This window comes from Penicillium taxi, assembly GCF_028828555.1.
Source record: "Penicillium taxi strain IBT 34144 chromosome Unknown utg000005l_segment0_segment0, whole genome shotgun sequence".
In the NCBI taxonomy this organism is placed as follows: Eukaryota; Fungi; Ascomycota; class Eurotiomycetes; order Eurotiales; family Aspergillaceae; genus Penicillium; species Penicillium taxi.
In genome coordinates this window covers 1966728-1980621 of record NW_026643207.1, presented here as the reverse complement: position 1 = coordinate 1980621, position 13894 = coordinate 1966728, and the positions used below count along the sequence as shown (strand labels likewise).

At 48.2% G+C, this 13894-nt stretch overlaps 6 protein-coding genes across 6 annotated transcripts; 3 read left to right on the top strand and 3 right to left on the bottom strand.

Moving 5' to 3' along the window:
- Positions 1 to 1759: 1759 nt before the first annotated feature.
- N7495_008070 (putative ARID/BRIGHT domain protein (SWI1)) lies at positions 1760 to 4834 on the top strand (the record flags this gene model as incomplete). The annotated part of the gene is made up of 1 exon (XM_057210721.1): positions 1760 to 4834. The coding sequence occupies one exon, from the start codon at positions 1760 to 1762 to the stop codon at positions 4832 to 4834; it is 3075 nt and encodes a 1024-aa protein (XP_057060264.1).
- A 924-nt stretch (positions 4835 to 5758) lies between these two features.
- On the bottom strand, positions 5759 to 6569 carry N7495_008069 (mitochondrial 54S ribosomal protein mL49; the record flags this gene model as incomplete). Its single annotated transcript, XM_057210720.1, has 3 exons — positions 5759 to 5809; positions 5876 to 6246; positions 6428 to 6569. The coding sequence occupies 3 exons, from the start codon at positions 6567 to 6569 to the stop codon at positions 5759 to 5761; spliced, it is 564 nt and encodes a 187-aa protein (XP_057060263.1).
- Positions 6570 to 6798: 229 nt separating this feature from the next.
- On the top strand, positions 6799 to 8181 carry N7495_008068 (eukaryotic translation initiation factor 3 subunit E; the record flags this gene model as incomplete). The annotated part of the gene is made up of 2 exons (XM_057210719.1): positions 6799 to 7907; positions 7968 to 8181. 2 exons carry the CDS (start codon positions 6799 to 6801, stop codon positions 8179 to 8181), a joined length of 1323 nt encoding a protein of 440 aa, XP_057060262.1.
- A 776-nt stretch (positions 8182 to 8957) lies between these two features.
- N7495_008067 (uncharacterized protein) lies at positions 8958 to 9432 on the bottom strand (the record flags this gene model as incomplete). Its single annotated transcript, XM_057210718.1, has 3 exons — positions 8958 to 9140; positions 9206 to 9259; positions 9316 to 9432. 3 exons carry the CDS (start codon positions 9430 to 9432, stop codon positions 8958 to 8960), a joined length of 354 nt encoding a protein of 117 aa, XP_057060261.1.
- Positions 9433 to 11580: 2148 nt separating this feature from the next.
- Positions 11581 to 12661, bottom strand: N7495_008066 (ArsA family ATPase; the record flags this gene model as incomplete). Its single annotated transcript, XM_057210717.1, has 2 exons — positions 11581 to 12213; positions 12275 to 12661. 2 exons carry the CDS (start codon positions 12659 to 12661, stop codon positions 11581 to 11583), a joined length of 1020 nt encoding a protein of 339 aa, XP_057060260.1.
- A 522-nt stretch (positions 12662 to 13183) lies between these two features.
- On the top strand, positions 13184 to 13720 carry N7495_008065 (hydroxyisourate hydrolase; the record flags this gene model as incomplete). The annotated part of the gene is made up of 1 exon (XM_057210716.1): positions 13184 to 13720. One exon carries the CDS (start codon positions 13184 to 13186, stop codon positions 13718 to 13720), a length of 537 nt encoding a protein of 178 aa, XP_057060259.1.
- Positions 13721 to 13894: the final 174 nt, after the last annotated feature.

Sequence of the window (13894 nt, the reverse complement as noted above, 5' to 3'; positions counted from 1 at the left end):
CTAGCTGCCCAGGTGGCAGTTAACTAGTCTCCAGGGCCAGACCTATGGCTTACGACGAAGTAAATACCAGTTCAGACAATCTGCATACTTAAAAGATGATTTTTATTCCCGCCTTGGACTCGAACTTCCCAAGTTCGGCACCAATCATGGCAGTGGATCAGACCGCGGCTAGGTGGGACAGGTACAGAATCATCGAGTCGGATCCTTGCACAAGACGAACATCTTCCTGTCATCATGTCAGGTTCAGCCCTTTTTTTCTTTCCTTTTTTCTTTCTGGTGGTTTCGTTGATTGGGCGTCATATCAGACACTAGCCTGGGTTTTATATAAGGAACTCCAAACACCCATCATGTCGGATCCTGGGTCTTTTTCCCATTTTTTCCCATTTTCCCATTTTCCCATTTTTCATTATTCCCATATTTTTCTCTTTTCTCTCCGCTCTTATGAGCTTCAGTATATTATTCTGCTTTGTATTCATGGGATTGAAATCGTGCGCCCACCTAGACACTGTGCCCACTATCCGGGAGTATATAGACTAACCAGACTAGGCGAAGACCGTTGGAATGGATCTTCGCCTTTAATGTCGAACTAAAGGGTCCTCTTTTTTTTTCTTTCTCTTTCTTCCTTTTTATCTCTCCACTCATCAAAACAATTTCAACTCCCAAAGTTCTCATGTTTTTTTTTTTGTCTCAAAGTCTCTCCTTTAATGGTGGTTGAAGAGAGAGAGCCCCGCAAAGCCGAGACCCGCGACACTAAATATGGCTAATCTCGAACCCCGGACATCCAACAAAACTGGAATTTGGAAAAAAAAAAATCAAAGAAAAAAAGAATAACAAGAAAGAATTTACTTATTTTACATACCTTCTAAATGAAAGAGGAAAAGAAAAGGAATGGTTGATGTATGAAAAAACATGTGGTACTGAGACGGAAACAGAACACAAGGCTGAAATTCTCAGCCTTCAGTATTTTTCCTCCTTACCATTTTACCATTCTTTGCCTCCACTTCCACTTCCAACCAAAGCTCTCTACTTTGTCCATATGTAAGTATCATTTTGCTTTTGCTTTGCTTTTTTTATACCTTGGTTTTCTTTTATCCTTGAACTCTGGCTACCCACCTACGTTTCCTTTTCCCCCTCGGGAGTCCACACCTTACGCACTTCCCCCCTACAGTCCCTTTTTTATCTCCTTATGGTTTTTCGGGCCGAAGTCATCTTGACTTAGATCAGCAGTCCCTTTTTACGCCCTGTGATTTGTTCTTACCCTTTCCTGCCACACTCTTTCCATACACTCCCCCACATCTTTCTATCTCTCTCCCCTTCCAACCTTTGGTGGCCTCAGGCCATACACACGTGACCACCCACACGTCTCCTTAACCTCGTTCTTCGATCCCCCCAGCTAATTCCGGAACCCGGCCTTAGTTATCCGTTCGCACGGAATTCAGGTTAATCCAGCCTTCTTGGTATGTATACTTTTGTCATCGCGTCCATACATTTTGTTTCCCTTTTTTGTTTTATTTCTATTTTTTGTTGGTGTGGTCTCTCTACCCTTCTTCTGAGATCCCCCTCAAAACATGTCGCGACCAAGCGCGCTATAAAAAGCTCCACCCTACGCGTTCGCAAACAAACCCATTGGACCTTATGGAAGACTATCTTTAGGGTTGATCTCAGATTCAGACTGCAATCGCGTTGATGACGCGCCACAGAGATGGATCGTGGCTGACCAAATTTCTCACAGCAGATGGGCTGGTAAGAATCTTACGACATGAACGCCTGGCTCACCGACGCCTCGAGCCTCCCTGGCCAGGATAATGGGGCTTTCAATCCATCAACTATCGACCCCTCTAGTGCTTTCTTGCACACCTCTCCTACCCCCCAGGATCCCAACCAATTCCAGCGCATGTTCAATGGAATGCCGCGGAATGCCTCGCCAGGATTTCACAATTCTAACTCAGTGATCCCATCCAAGCGTGCTCGTCCAGAAGATGGCATGCCCATGTCACCGCGGCCTGCACCTGGCGGCATGCCGGGATCACGATCTCAAACCCCTCAGATGCCTTTCCCTGGTTATCAAGGTCCGTCGAATGGGACGCCACAGTTCTCTCAACACCCCACTCCATATCAGCATCTCCAACAAGGAGCATCACCAAATGTAACTCAGTCGCCTATTATGAACGAATTCGACCAACAGAGCGTTCGCATGGGTACCGCGTCCCCGAGTCCTTTCTCTCCTCAAGTTGGTGGCCACATGTCGCCTTCCCAATCAGATCACAGTAGCCGCGTGAATACCCCACAGAACAACAACTTCATGCCAGGCCAGGGCTTTCCCCAGGGTATGGGCGCCCAGTTCCAGCCGGGTCACTCAGGTCTCCAGCATGTCATTGGGATTTCATCGGCAGCCCAGCAACCATCCATGCAGGCGCAGTTCAATGGACAGCAACAACAAGTAACCCCGGCGTATCATCAGGCCCTAGCAGCTCAACAGCAGAGACTACATGCAATGCAAGTACAGCAAAACCAAAACCGACAAATGAATGTCAACGGGCAAATGGCTGGACGACCGGTTGCCGGTATGAACTCTATGGCCAACCCTCAACAGATGGCTGCGATCCGCCAGATGCAAGCGAACATGGCGAAGCCTAGCAATCCGGACGGCTTCGTGCGCTCACTGCAAAAATTCATGATGGCGCGTAATCTTCCATTGGATCTGAATCCGATTGTCTGCGGCCGCCCGATCAATTTGATCCAATTATATGGTTCCGTGATAAAGATGGGAGGCTCGAAGAAAGTCACGGCATCGAATCTGTGGCCGGCAGTCGCACAACAACTCCAGTTTGCCCAGGTGCAATTTCCAATGGCAGCTCAAGAGCTTCGAGAACACCACCAACGGAATCTGGGTCCATATGAGCAGGCATTCATTTCGTCTCAACAGAAGCAAATGGCCGAGATGCAGCAGCAGCAGCAACAGCAACAGCAGCAACAGCAGCAACAGCAACAGCAACAGCAACAGCAACAACAACAACAACAGCAACAACAGCAACAACAGCAACAACAGCAACAACAGCAACAACAACAACAACAACAAGGTGGAATTTCGCGCCAGCCAAGCGACCCATCTCTCCTCCAGTACCAGTCGCCATCCGTAAAACCCGGTCAAAATTTTGAACAACCTCAACCGCTCGCCCTTTCTCCTCAGAACAACGTTTCTGTCCCTAATCAGTCTCACCCCGCTCAACTAAACGGATTTGCAACACCCACACAAGTCCGAAGCCAGAGCAGACCTCCCCAGCCCGTACATCGTTTGAGTGTCTCTCGCCAATCACAGCCTTCGGTACCGCCAACCGACCTCTCAGGGCAATTTGCAGCACCTTCACCACAAGTGAAGCCGATCACTGCACCCCCCGTCCAGCAACCAGGCACCATTGAACAAAAGGTTGAGCGATTTGTGAAGAAACCTATTGAGGACCCATTCACACCCATGGTACTCTCAGAGCCACGTCCACATGGTCCCATACTGGTAGATGAAATGTTCCAGCTTGGAGAGGATATCACACGATTGAAACCATCTGTACCGAGTTTCGGAGAGCTGGGTGTGATAGATATTCACGCACTCACAATGGGCCTCAAGTCTGGAATTCAGGGTGAAATTCGGGTTGCGCTGGATACTCTCACCACTCTCTCCGTTGAGCCGGCTGTACAGCTTTCACTCGAGAACTGCGATGACCTGGTGGAAAGCTTGGTTGATTGCGCCCAGGACCAGACCGATTATCTCATGGAGCATATTCCGGTGGTGTCTGATGTCATGCAATTGCAGACATATGAGGAAGTAACGCGGGGCTGTCAGGCTGAGTTCACATCTCTTGTCGACGTTCATGAATTTGCGAGTGTGGCCTACAATCTTGACCGAGCCGTCGATCGATTGATATGCATCACAACTATTCTTCGGAACTTTTCATTTAGTGAGGCAAACTTCCCTATCCTGGGAATTTCACCAGTGACCCAGATGTTTGCCGATGTCTTCCGCTGTATTGGAACGCGCGACAGGTTCCTGCGCACGAATCAAAATACGCTGGATTTCATGAAGGATGCAGTGGTCTTTATGGGAAATCTGGCCCATCTCATGCAAATACCCGGCAAGGAGGAAGCATTGAGTCTATTGAATTTCCTGCTTGCATTCGCTCCGATGCCTGGGCCCATCTTGAAGCCGGACCAAGTGATGTTTACTATGTATAATCCCGCAGTTCATCGATACACGCCGTCTGCCGCAGACGGTCTCGCCAAGTTGCTGGCGAGAGATGACCCGAACCGGATTTACCTTAGTGCTATCTTCTCCGGAGATGGATCTGCTCCTCCCCAACCTGATCTACTCACCCGCGCGTTCGGTCTTGCCATCTGCTGTGTCCCTGAAAGAAAACAACTGGCAGTCACCGATGCGCGAAAAGTCTTCCTCATGCAGGGCTTGCTTGCCGCTGACGTTCTGACTACGTTTGCAGACGGTCATCTGGCAAAGTTGTGGCTAGGGTCTGTTGATGGATTTGCCATCCATCTTCTTCGACTCTCTTGTCTGTTGTGCACTGAGCGCATCCCACAAATCAATCAGATGCGCCAACGGTCACAGGCCGAGGCCGAAGCCCTCGCGTACGGCTCAATCATCCATCGTGGACTGGCCATCCTGCGTCGACTCGCCGAGAAATCCAAGCAAGTCGACAACATCTCTCCTCTTCGCCTTCCTTCCGGAATTGTTCCTCGCAAAGAGAGCCTGCTTGGCGCTTTACTGCTTCCGAATATGGATCCAAACATCATTCGCCAGCTTATTACCTATGCGCGTCTCGCTGAGTAGGTTGACGACGAGGTTTTCATTTTCGTATGCTTCATATCGGCCATCAGTATCTTTACGATCTCATTGGATTATGCCGCTCGGCACGCAGATATGACCGTCCTGATTCCCGTCACGCCATTTTTCCTCATTTTCCAGACAATGGTCATGTCTACTATTCTCGGGCGCCGGTGGAAATGGTGTTTTTTTACTCTTTCTCTTATTTTATCCAGTTTACTTTCAAGGTTCTCTATTAACCCTTCCAGACAAGCGTGTGTTGCGTGCTTTATTCAGTGTACAATGCTCAAAATACCCTCGACTAAATCGAGATCATATGATCACTACTCTCACCTCTGTATTCCCCGCGTAAATTACCCCGGAGTAATCTTTAGTGCGGTGGTACCACATAAGTTAGGGGCCCTCGAGGGGATAATCTTATGGCATGATTATTATTTATGTGAATGAAACCAAGTACAAATAGGTGGAAAGTGGGTATGATAATGCATGGAACCGTTCAATTAGAAAAGAGCTATACAAGCACCGAGTTATTTAAAATATACACGGAGTGGAATGGCTATGAGGACGGAGTAAACTCAAGTGGAATCAAAAGCAGGCGCCGCAAAACAGACAGCTGAAAAAGTCACTAACACCAGCATTCAAAAGACGAAATAACCCCCCGATAACTGAGATTTAACAAGGAATAAGACGCAGAATATGGGAATTGGAACGAGAAAAGGGACTTTGCTACCCAGGACGTTTCAGCCCACCAGCACCATATCATGACATATCGGTGTTGGCTTCCTCCTTCACACATGCTGTGGTTCTCCTTCTCTCTTCAAGTTTTAATCCCTCGCTTAGGCGGGATTATTCCAACAATGCTTTTTTTTGGAATCATTCATACACAGCGGATGATATTTGCGATGTGAATGAAAGATTATGAGAGGAAGTTTAGAAGTTTCGCTCTTTCAAGAAATCAACGATTTCAGGTTTGCGCCAGCCCTGTTGTATAGATGTTAGGTTGATATTCAATATAGTCGACAGCCACAGAAAAGAGTCTAAACATACTTTGACAATGATGTGGCCAGTCAAGCGGTTGACGCTCACGTCAGAGCTCCGTACGTCCACACCCAGAGTCAGTGCGAGGTCATTGCGTAGCGCATCCAGATCACCCTCGGTCTTTTGGATCTTAGTGAGTTGCTTAGTACCGCCGGCTTTTGTGACAACGTAGACGGGTAGCTGGTTGGAGCCGGTGCGGCGAACAAAGTAGGGGAGGTTTGTGAGTTGCAGAGCTGGTTGGGACTTTGCGCCCTTCGGAAGAGTAGAGGTCGAGCGTGTGATGGGTGGCTCTCGGAACGCCTGTGCTTGACGACGGACATGCGTCAGGAACATACGAGCTTGATTCATGGTGGATGGAGATTTCAATTGGAGAATGGAGACTGTAGAAGAGAAAATACCCGTCGTCAGTTATAAATCTTGATATCAGTTGGCATCGTAAGATGCTTCTTGGGCTTGGGTATTTAAGCATGTACTTTTACTGCAAATTTCCTCGAATTTTGTCGAAAATTGACACCAAAGAGTCCCGAGCTTAAGTAGTGGTGAGTGGAATGTAGAACTTACAAGATGCATATCGTGTCGGGGAAAATAATGAGACCGGTCTACATGTCTGCACGGAAGCCACGGATTGTGCTAGAGGACGAGAGTTCGCAGTCTGTTTACACACGGCCGAGGCGACCGAGGACGAGTGTCTGATAGACGCCATTGAGCGTCAAGATGGGGGAGCAGATCAAGGTGGAAGGAAGCTAAATTTGACAGAAACCCTGATTCGGAGGTCAACAATAGCGAAAGAGCCAATGCAGGTTTCTCTCTCAAGTATTCTGCCACCGCCCCACCACGCTCACCCAAAAAAGTTTAGCGCACTCACCCTCCCGCACACAAATTCAAAGCGACGATTGTGTCTTTGAAGAACCCAACCCACATCTGCATCCACCATGGCAGCCAACGCCACTCCTTCGGGCGCTCAGCCTACTGACACTGAGAACCAGTACGACCTTTTGCCGCGACTGATCCCCTACCTGGACCGCCACCTTGTTTTCCCGCTCCTCGAATACTGCGCTGGTAACGATGAGGACGACACAGAGATCACCCGGGCCAAGTACGAGCTCCTGAAGCACACCAACATGACCGACTACGTTGCCAATCTGTGGAAGGAAATCAACAACTCCGAGACCATTCCCGATGAGTTTGTCAAGAAGCGCGAGGAGGTTCTGGCCCAACTGGAGCACTTCCAGGACCAGAGCGAGAAGATCACCGAACTTTTGCAGGATGAGGAAGTAGTAGGCAACTTGCGCAGTGACAAGGCTGCCAACTTGCGTTTCCTTGAGGAGCAACACGGTGTCACCACCGAGATGGTCAACACCCTCTTCGACTACGGCCGACTCCAGTACAGCTGTGGCAGTTACGGTAACGCTGCTGAGCTGCTTTACCAGTTCCGTGTGCTTTCGACCGACAACGATAAGGTTGCCGCTGCCACCTGGGGTAAGTTGGCTTCTGAGATCCTCACCACCAACTGGGAGGCTGCTATGGAGGAGGTGCAGAAGGCCAAGGATTCGATCGAAACTCGCCTGTTCAACAACCCGCTGGCCCAGCTTACCAACCGATCTTGGCTCATTCACTGGTCTCTGTTCCCCTTCTTCAACTACGACCCCGCCCGCGATGTCCTGACCGACCTCTTCTTCTCCCCTGCCTACATCAACACTATCCAAACCAGCTGCCCGTGGGTTCTGCGTTACCTCGCTGCTGCCGTCATCACCAACCGCAGCCGTCCCCACAAGCACACCGGTGCCTACCAGAAGCAACTGAAGGATCTTATCCGTGTTGTGCGCCAGGAGGGCTACGAATACACCGACCCCATCACCGACTTTGTCAAGGCCCTCTACGTCGACTTTGACTTCGAGGAGGCTCAGAAGAAGCTAGGTGAGGCCGAGGAGGTGCTCCGCAGTGACTTCTTCCTTGTTTCTGCCGCCGATGCTTTCGTTGAGGCTGCCCGTCACCTCATCTCTGAGAGCTACTGCAAGATCCACCAGCGGATCGACATCAAGTGAGTTTATACTAGACTCTTGATTTCCCTGGATTTCTAATCTAACTCATACTTCTTTAGGGATCTTTCTACTCGTCTCGGTCTGAGCCAGGACGATGGTGAGAAGTGGATCGTCAACCTCATCCGCGACACCCGTGTTGATGCCAAGATTGACTACAAGGAGGGCACCGTGATCATGAACCACCCGCCCCAGTCTGTTTACCAGCAGGTGATTGAGAAGACTAAGGGTGCATTCTTCCGGACACAAGTCTTGAGTTCGGCCGTTGCCAAATGATGAATCCATGCATGTGATGCCAAAAAAACCGATTCTTTCTTATTGTTATTTTTTTCAAACCATGTGTTCTGCCTGCCCATCACAACTGATATTCCCCGTGTATGTCACAACACGGTTTTCTTTGAGGGATGAAGATGAGGACTCCGAGCAGTGTGGCATCCGGCTGGCGTTCTTAGGTGGTCCACCATTTTTGATGTTTCTTTTTTACCTCTTTAGTTTCCAGTCTCTCTTCCATTTCTCCCTATATTCTCCCTTCTCTGTCCACCCTCCCCCAGATAGATTACACTTGGTTCTTCTCTATTTTTTCTCTTCTCTTATTTTCTTGCTTAGTCTTTTTTGTGTTAATGCACCAAAGGCTTCTGGCCCTGGAGGTTTTTGCAGAGAAGGGAAGAGGAATGGTATATAAAAAGAAGCCGTTAGAGAAGGGAGCTTTGTGATTTCTGAGCGTCCTGGCTGCCGGAGAAATTGCGATGGGGTGCATGTAGCAGACTTTACTTTTGAATGAAGTCTGATGGATCTACGCTGTCTACGGGTTACGATGGTCTATAGATGAGTGAAAATTATTGCTGAGAATATTCGGTCCTTCCAACCCAAATAAACCCCATAACGACCTCCAAGGTCCACTAGTTCTAACCTGCAGGGTTTGGAAGATGACAAACACCTATGTATCACTACCTAAAACACTGGAGCAGTCCAAGTCTTATTACCTTGGAAGCATTGATACCTAGGTATCCTGGGCGAAAGAGATACCCAGGTGAAAACAATAGCCAAGCCTCTCAGCGTTCGCGTGAATCAGACTCCGGTCGTCTACGAGAACGAGAACGATCCACTAAGATGAGCTGGTTGATATAAGGCTCAGACAGTAACCGTGACCCATCAAGGCTGCCATTCTGGCTCATGCGTACAGCTTCATGTTCCTCATATTCCCGTGACATGGCGGCGAGATCTTCAATCTGCTCCTGGATTCAAAAATACCATTAGCCTCATCTGATCTCTGGCCAACTACAAAGTAGAGATGACAGACCCGTGTAAGAGGCACGCCAACAATCATATAACCTTCTCGGCCCTTGGAAGGAATCTCCATTAGAACGGGGTTATCTCAGGGTGTGGTGAACTACTGGTGGCCCGATGTACCTGGTAACTATAGGGCCTGACGGAGGCAGACGGTCCGAGGAAGTAGTGGATGTGTCCGAGGACGATATGCCTGGATAGACCCCAGCCAGGCAGCCAGTATTGTAGCTCTTGTGACATGGTATTGGATTATGGCAGGCTGCCAGGCTGCTTTCATGGAGTGTCACAGGCGGAGTTGAAAGGAGTAGGTCATTCGGTGTCTTCCTATTCTTTTTTTTTTGTTATTTTCTGATCATTTTCAGGTATAAGTACTACAGGCGTCGATCTTTCCTTTTCTTTCTTTCCTCTCAATCAACCTTGGAAACAGGACAGTCCTTGACCTATAGAAGGGCCATAGGTCATAGTCTCGGCTGCAGCGCTTGTTAAAATTTACAAATGCCAACAGCCGCTGTTGTGGTAAACAGCCAATGAGCCTTTCCATAAGACACCTAGTCTAGAGAGCAACAGATCCATCCACCGGGCCTCAGCCAGACCTCAGGACTTCCCGAATCAAGAGATATGGAAGGCTCACGATGGGGGCATGCAAAAAGAAAAACAAAACAGCAGAGCAAACTAAGAGTGCATGATCCTAGGTCCCATACCTGGGCCAGCCTCCAGGAACAATGATTCAATTTGAAAGTGCCGGTAGCAAACGCATAAGGACCAAAACGGATGTGGTTGCTTGTCCGCCTCACTTTGCTTGACCTCAAAGTCCAGTCTTTCGGACTGTTTGATCTGGTCTACTTAGTTTTTCCTGCAAGTTTGGCCAACGTTCAATGACACTCGAGGCCAGTTTCAAAGTGAGGCTTGGGCCCTCCTTTTTGTCTTGTCTTGATATCGTGGCACTACGACTTCTCGAGACTTGCTAGGCCTGAGCTTAATGCATTCACACCTTTTCTGTTTATTTTGCCTTTTGGCTCGACTGATACGTGGCAGACATTCCAAGGTTTGGTTCAAATGTTCACTTTACCCTCATTTCACTCTAACGCACATTTACCTCTTTCACTTTACACTTAGTTCACTTCAGGCGCCCTTATACAGAAGATTGTCTCCAGAACTTGCTAACATATACTATTCTATATCACATCAGCCATCCCAGACTTCCTAGGTTTCCAAGGTTAGTATTGATTTGCTCTTTCACTCTATTGTACTCATGCTGTTGAGCTCATTCAAAGTATACGTCAATTTCGTGTATTGTGCTATAACACAAAACAGACATTAACATGATCCAGATGTTTTAACTTGATTTATTCTTCAATTACCGCCACAATGGTAGAAAACCTCGTTCAGTCCCTTCTAGGGCAGGTGAGAAAGAAGATTGAGCAAGAAGTCAAGAATGTTCATCTCCAAAAGGCCAAAAGGAACTAATCACCTTTACCAAAAGCTTTGAGCTCACAGAACTTCCAATACTGGCAGTTGGATTCCTCAGTCTCGAGATTGAGCCAATCTGCGGCCTCACAGAGACTGCGACTGATATCGAAATGACACAATTTCGGACTCAATGCCTAATGGATGAGATATTTTGTAAATAATTCAACAAGTTTTTAACAAGATATCAATATAACTCACAAATTTAGTGAAATTACTAGACTGCGCAAATTTCAAGTCTAGGATGGTACGACAATGTTAGCACTATCGCTAAGATCCTTCTCCAGAAGATATTGTGAGAAGATCCTGCTCATGAAGTGTCACCAGTTCCTTTTCCAGCCCATGTCACGGCGAGATTTTGATATTTCTCCAGAAACTCTCGAAATCCACTGTGGTGCATCTCAGGACGTCAGTCAAGTTCGGCAGGTCAACATCACCTCCAACCTTCTACCATTTCAGGAGATCCGACGCATAAATGAATAAGCAGGACTCCCCTCTGATAGTTTGCGTGCCTGTAGATTTTTCCTCTGGACTTCATCTTCGGATGGGAAATTGGGGCTACAGAGGCTGTCAGAGAGGTCTTCTTTTCTGGAGATAGATGAGCTCAGTCGAGACTGTTCGAACCTTTAATCTGCACACGGCTCTATGATTGAGGCATCCATCTCTGGAGGTAGGCTTAGTACCGACTTTTACATAATTTCGAGTGATTAGATGTCCAGTTTTGTGGTTGATTGGAGGACATCTCCACGAGTACATACCGCATTTGCTTAGCCCAGTGATACCAGAACATCAATAGATTATACAAACAACTGCAAAGCCTCGAGTCAAATAAGAATCAACATGCATGTATTACCTAGGTATTCTCTAGTTTCATTATTCATCCTGATACCTTGCGTACATATTTTATTTCAACCTATACCCTCACTGCGGAGGGATATAAGGCTGTACGAGCATCTCACTAAACTTTTCCAACTTCTCCTTTCCGCGCACCTCCTCCACCAACAATGGCATACGAACGACGTTGAAGTCCTCATACAGCTCCTCAATCTGCTCGAGGTACTTCTTCTGCATCTTCCGTCGTGCATTGCACTGCTCACAGCCACTTCCCTCCTTGGGGAACAGCAGCTGATTCACAACGATGGAGTGAGTGTCGATACCGTAGCTCGTCAATTCCTGGATCATACGTTCGGTCTCGTACAGCGACAGGAACTCTGCAATGCACACACACACGAACGTGGTCATGTCCGCATTCTTGAACTGTGTGTTCACCTCGCTGATAGTCTCGCGCAGCGATTCCATCTTCTGCAAAAGCTCATCCATGTTTTGTCCACCGGGCAGACCGCCACGCGCACCAAGGATAGAGTTCAGCATTGGGCCGAATTGCGACGATAGCTGCGAGAGCTTGGCCAGTGCCTTCTCCAGTACGGTGGGGAACTGTAAGAAGCGGAGGGTGTGGCCGGTCGGCGCGGTGTCGAATACGATGACTTCGTATGAGAGTGACTTGACTTGCTTTAGGACTTCGGCAAAGGACATGGCTTCGTCAACACCGGGGATCTGTGTGATGCATCTGGTTAGCGACCTGGAAGCACAGATTTGAGATATAAATCCCACTCACGCTAAATGCAAGATCTTGCATCATGTTTCCCATTCCCAACCCAGCCATCGGGTCATCCTGTCCATCTCCGCTAGCCAGCAGATCTTGGATACTTCCGTTGGGGTCGATCTCCATAGCGCTGAGGTTTGTGTAGCCATCGATAAGACGGGCCTCCTTGCCGAACTTCTGGCCGAAAGCATCACTCAGATTGTGGGCAGGGTCGGTGGAGATGAGAAGGACGGATTTGCGGACTTTGGCGAGCTGAATGGCGAGTGAGCAGGAGGTGGTTGTTTTACCCACTCCACCTTTGCCTCCGACGAAGATCCAGCGGAGGGTTTTTTGGCTCAAGACCGATTGGAGTGTCGGCTCCATGTCAAGGTCATCGCCATGTACGACAGCGGAAGACATAGCTAGTTGTGGGGAGAAAGTTGAAAGATGCGTAGAGGGGAAGGAGGCGTGTTCAAATCCAATAATGTTGCCCCGCAAAGCGATCGAACGTTCCGGAAGATGGTCTACACAACGACTTAGTTAGGTAATTTGAGTGATAGGAAATGGTCATTGATTTGAGATTTGAAATTTGAAATTTGAAGATGCCTTTACTGTCTGAATTCTTGAATTTAATACGCTAATCTGCCAGGTTGATCGCTTGAATACGGTCAATGATTCACAAGTAATAAATTGCTGATACTTCCAGGTTCCTCTTTCGTTTTATAGAATTGGTAAGATTACAATGTATCAAAATCAATCTCACTCAATAGCTTAATCTCGAGTTAAATCGGCACCTGGGTGAGCTCATGGCAACCTCCGCATCTATCGGTGCCCTCCGATACTACGATAGATATATAGTCAAATTCCCCATCTGATTCCCTCAATTTTCTCAATCCATACATATCAACCATAACTCTTTGCTATCTTCCATTGTTCATCTGAATGGACTCTCCTCAATCTCAGAGTCGCACCATAAACCGTCTCGCTCTCTACCAACAGCAACTCCAAACCCCTGCCTCTATAACTCCAACAACTCCAACTCCAAGCCAACAACCAACCATGGCCGCCCGTGATCCTATAACCTGTCACTGCCTCAATACTCTCACTGGAACTCCAGCCGCCAACCTCCCCGTCATATTGACGTTGTTATCTGCACCCGCATCGCCCTCTAGCCCCGTCACATTCCACGCAGTCACAAATGCCGACGGTCGTGTTGCAAAGTGGACATCCGCAACATCATCTGATAGTGTTCCTGAGATCCTGTCTGCACTACCTTCAGCAGAGAGCAAGACCAGTTGGTCTGTTCGCTTTGAGGTTGGACCCTGGTACGAGTCCCAGGGTGTTGAGAGCTTCTGGCCTGAGGTGGAGGTTAAATTCACTGTGAAAGGCCGTGGCCGTGAAGGAGAGGAGGACTGGCGGCACTACCATGTGCCTGTTTTGCTGGGTCCCTGGAACTATTCGACCTACCGAGGATCATGAGCATTGATTCCAATACAGATAAAAGGTGCATTACAATGGGAATGAATTGGCCTCGCTCTTGACGCTCTGCTAGGCTCGTCTACCTTGTTCAAAACCTGTAAAAATCCGAGTTCCATGCCCAGGTGCATTCTAGAGGTATCCTAACCGTGAAGCTAACATTGGAACCTTATTGAA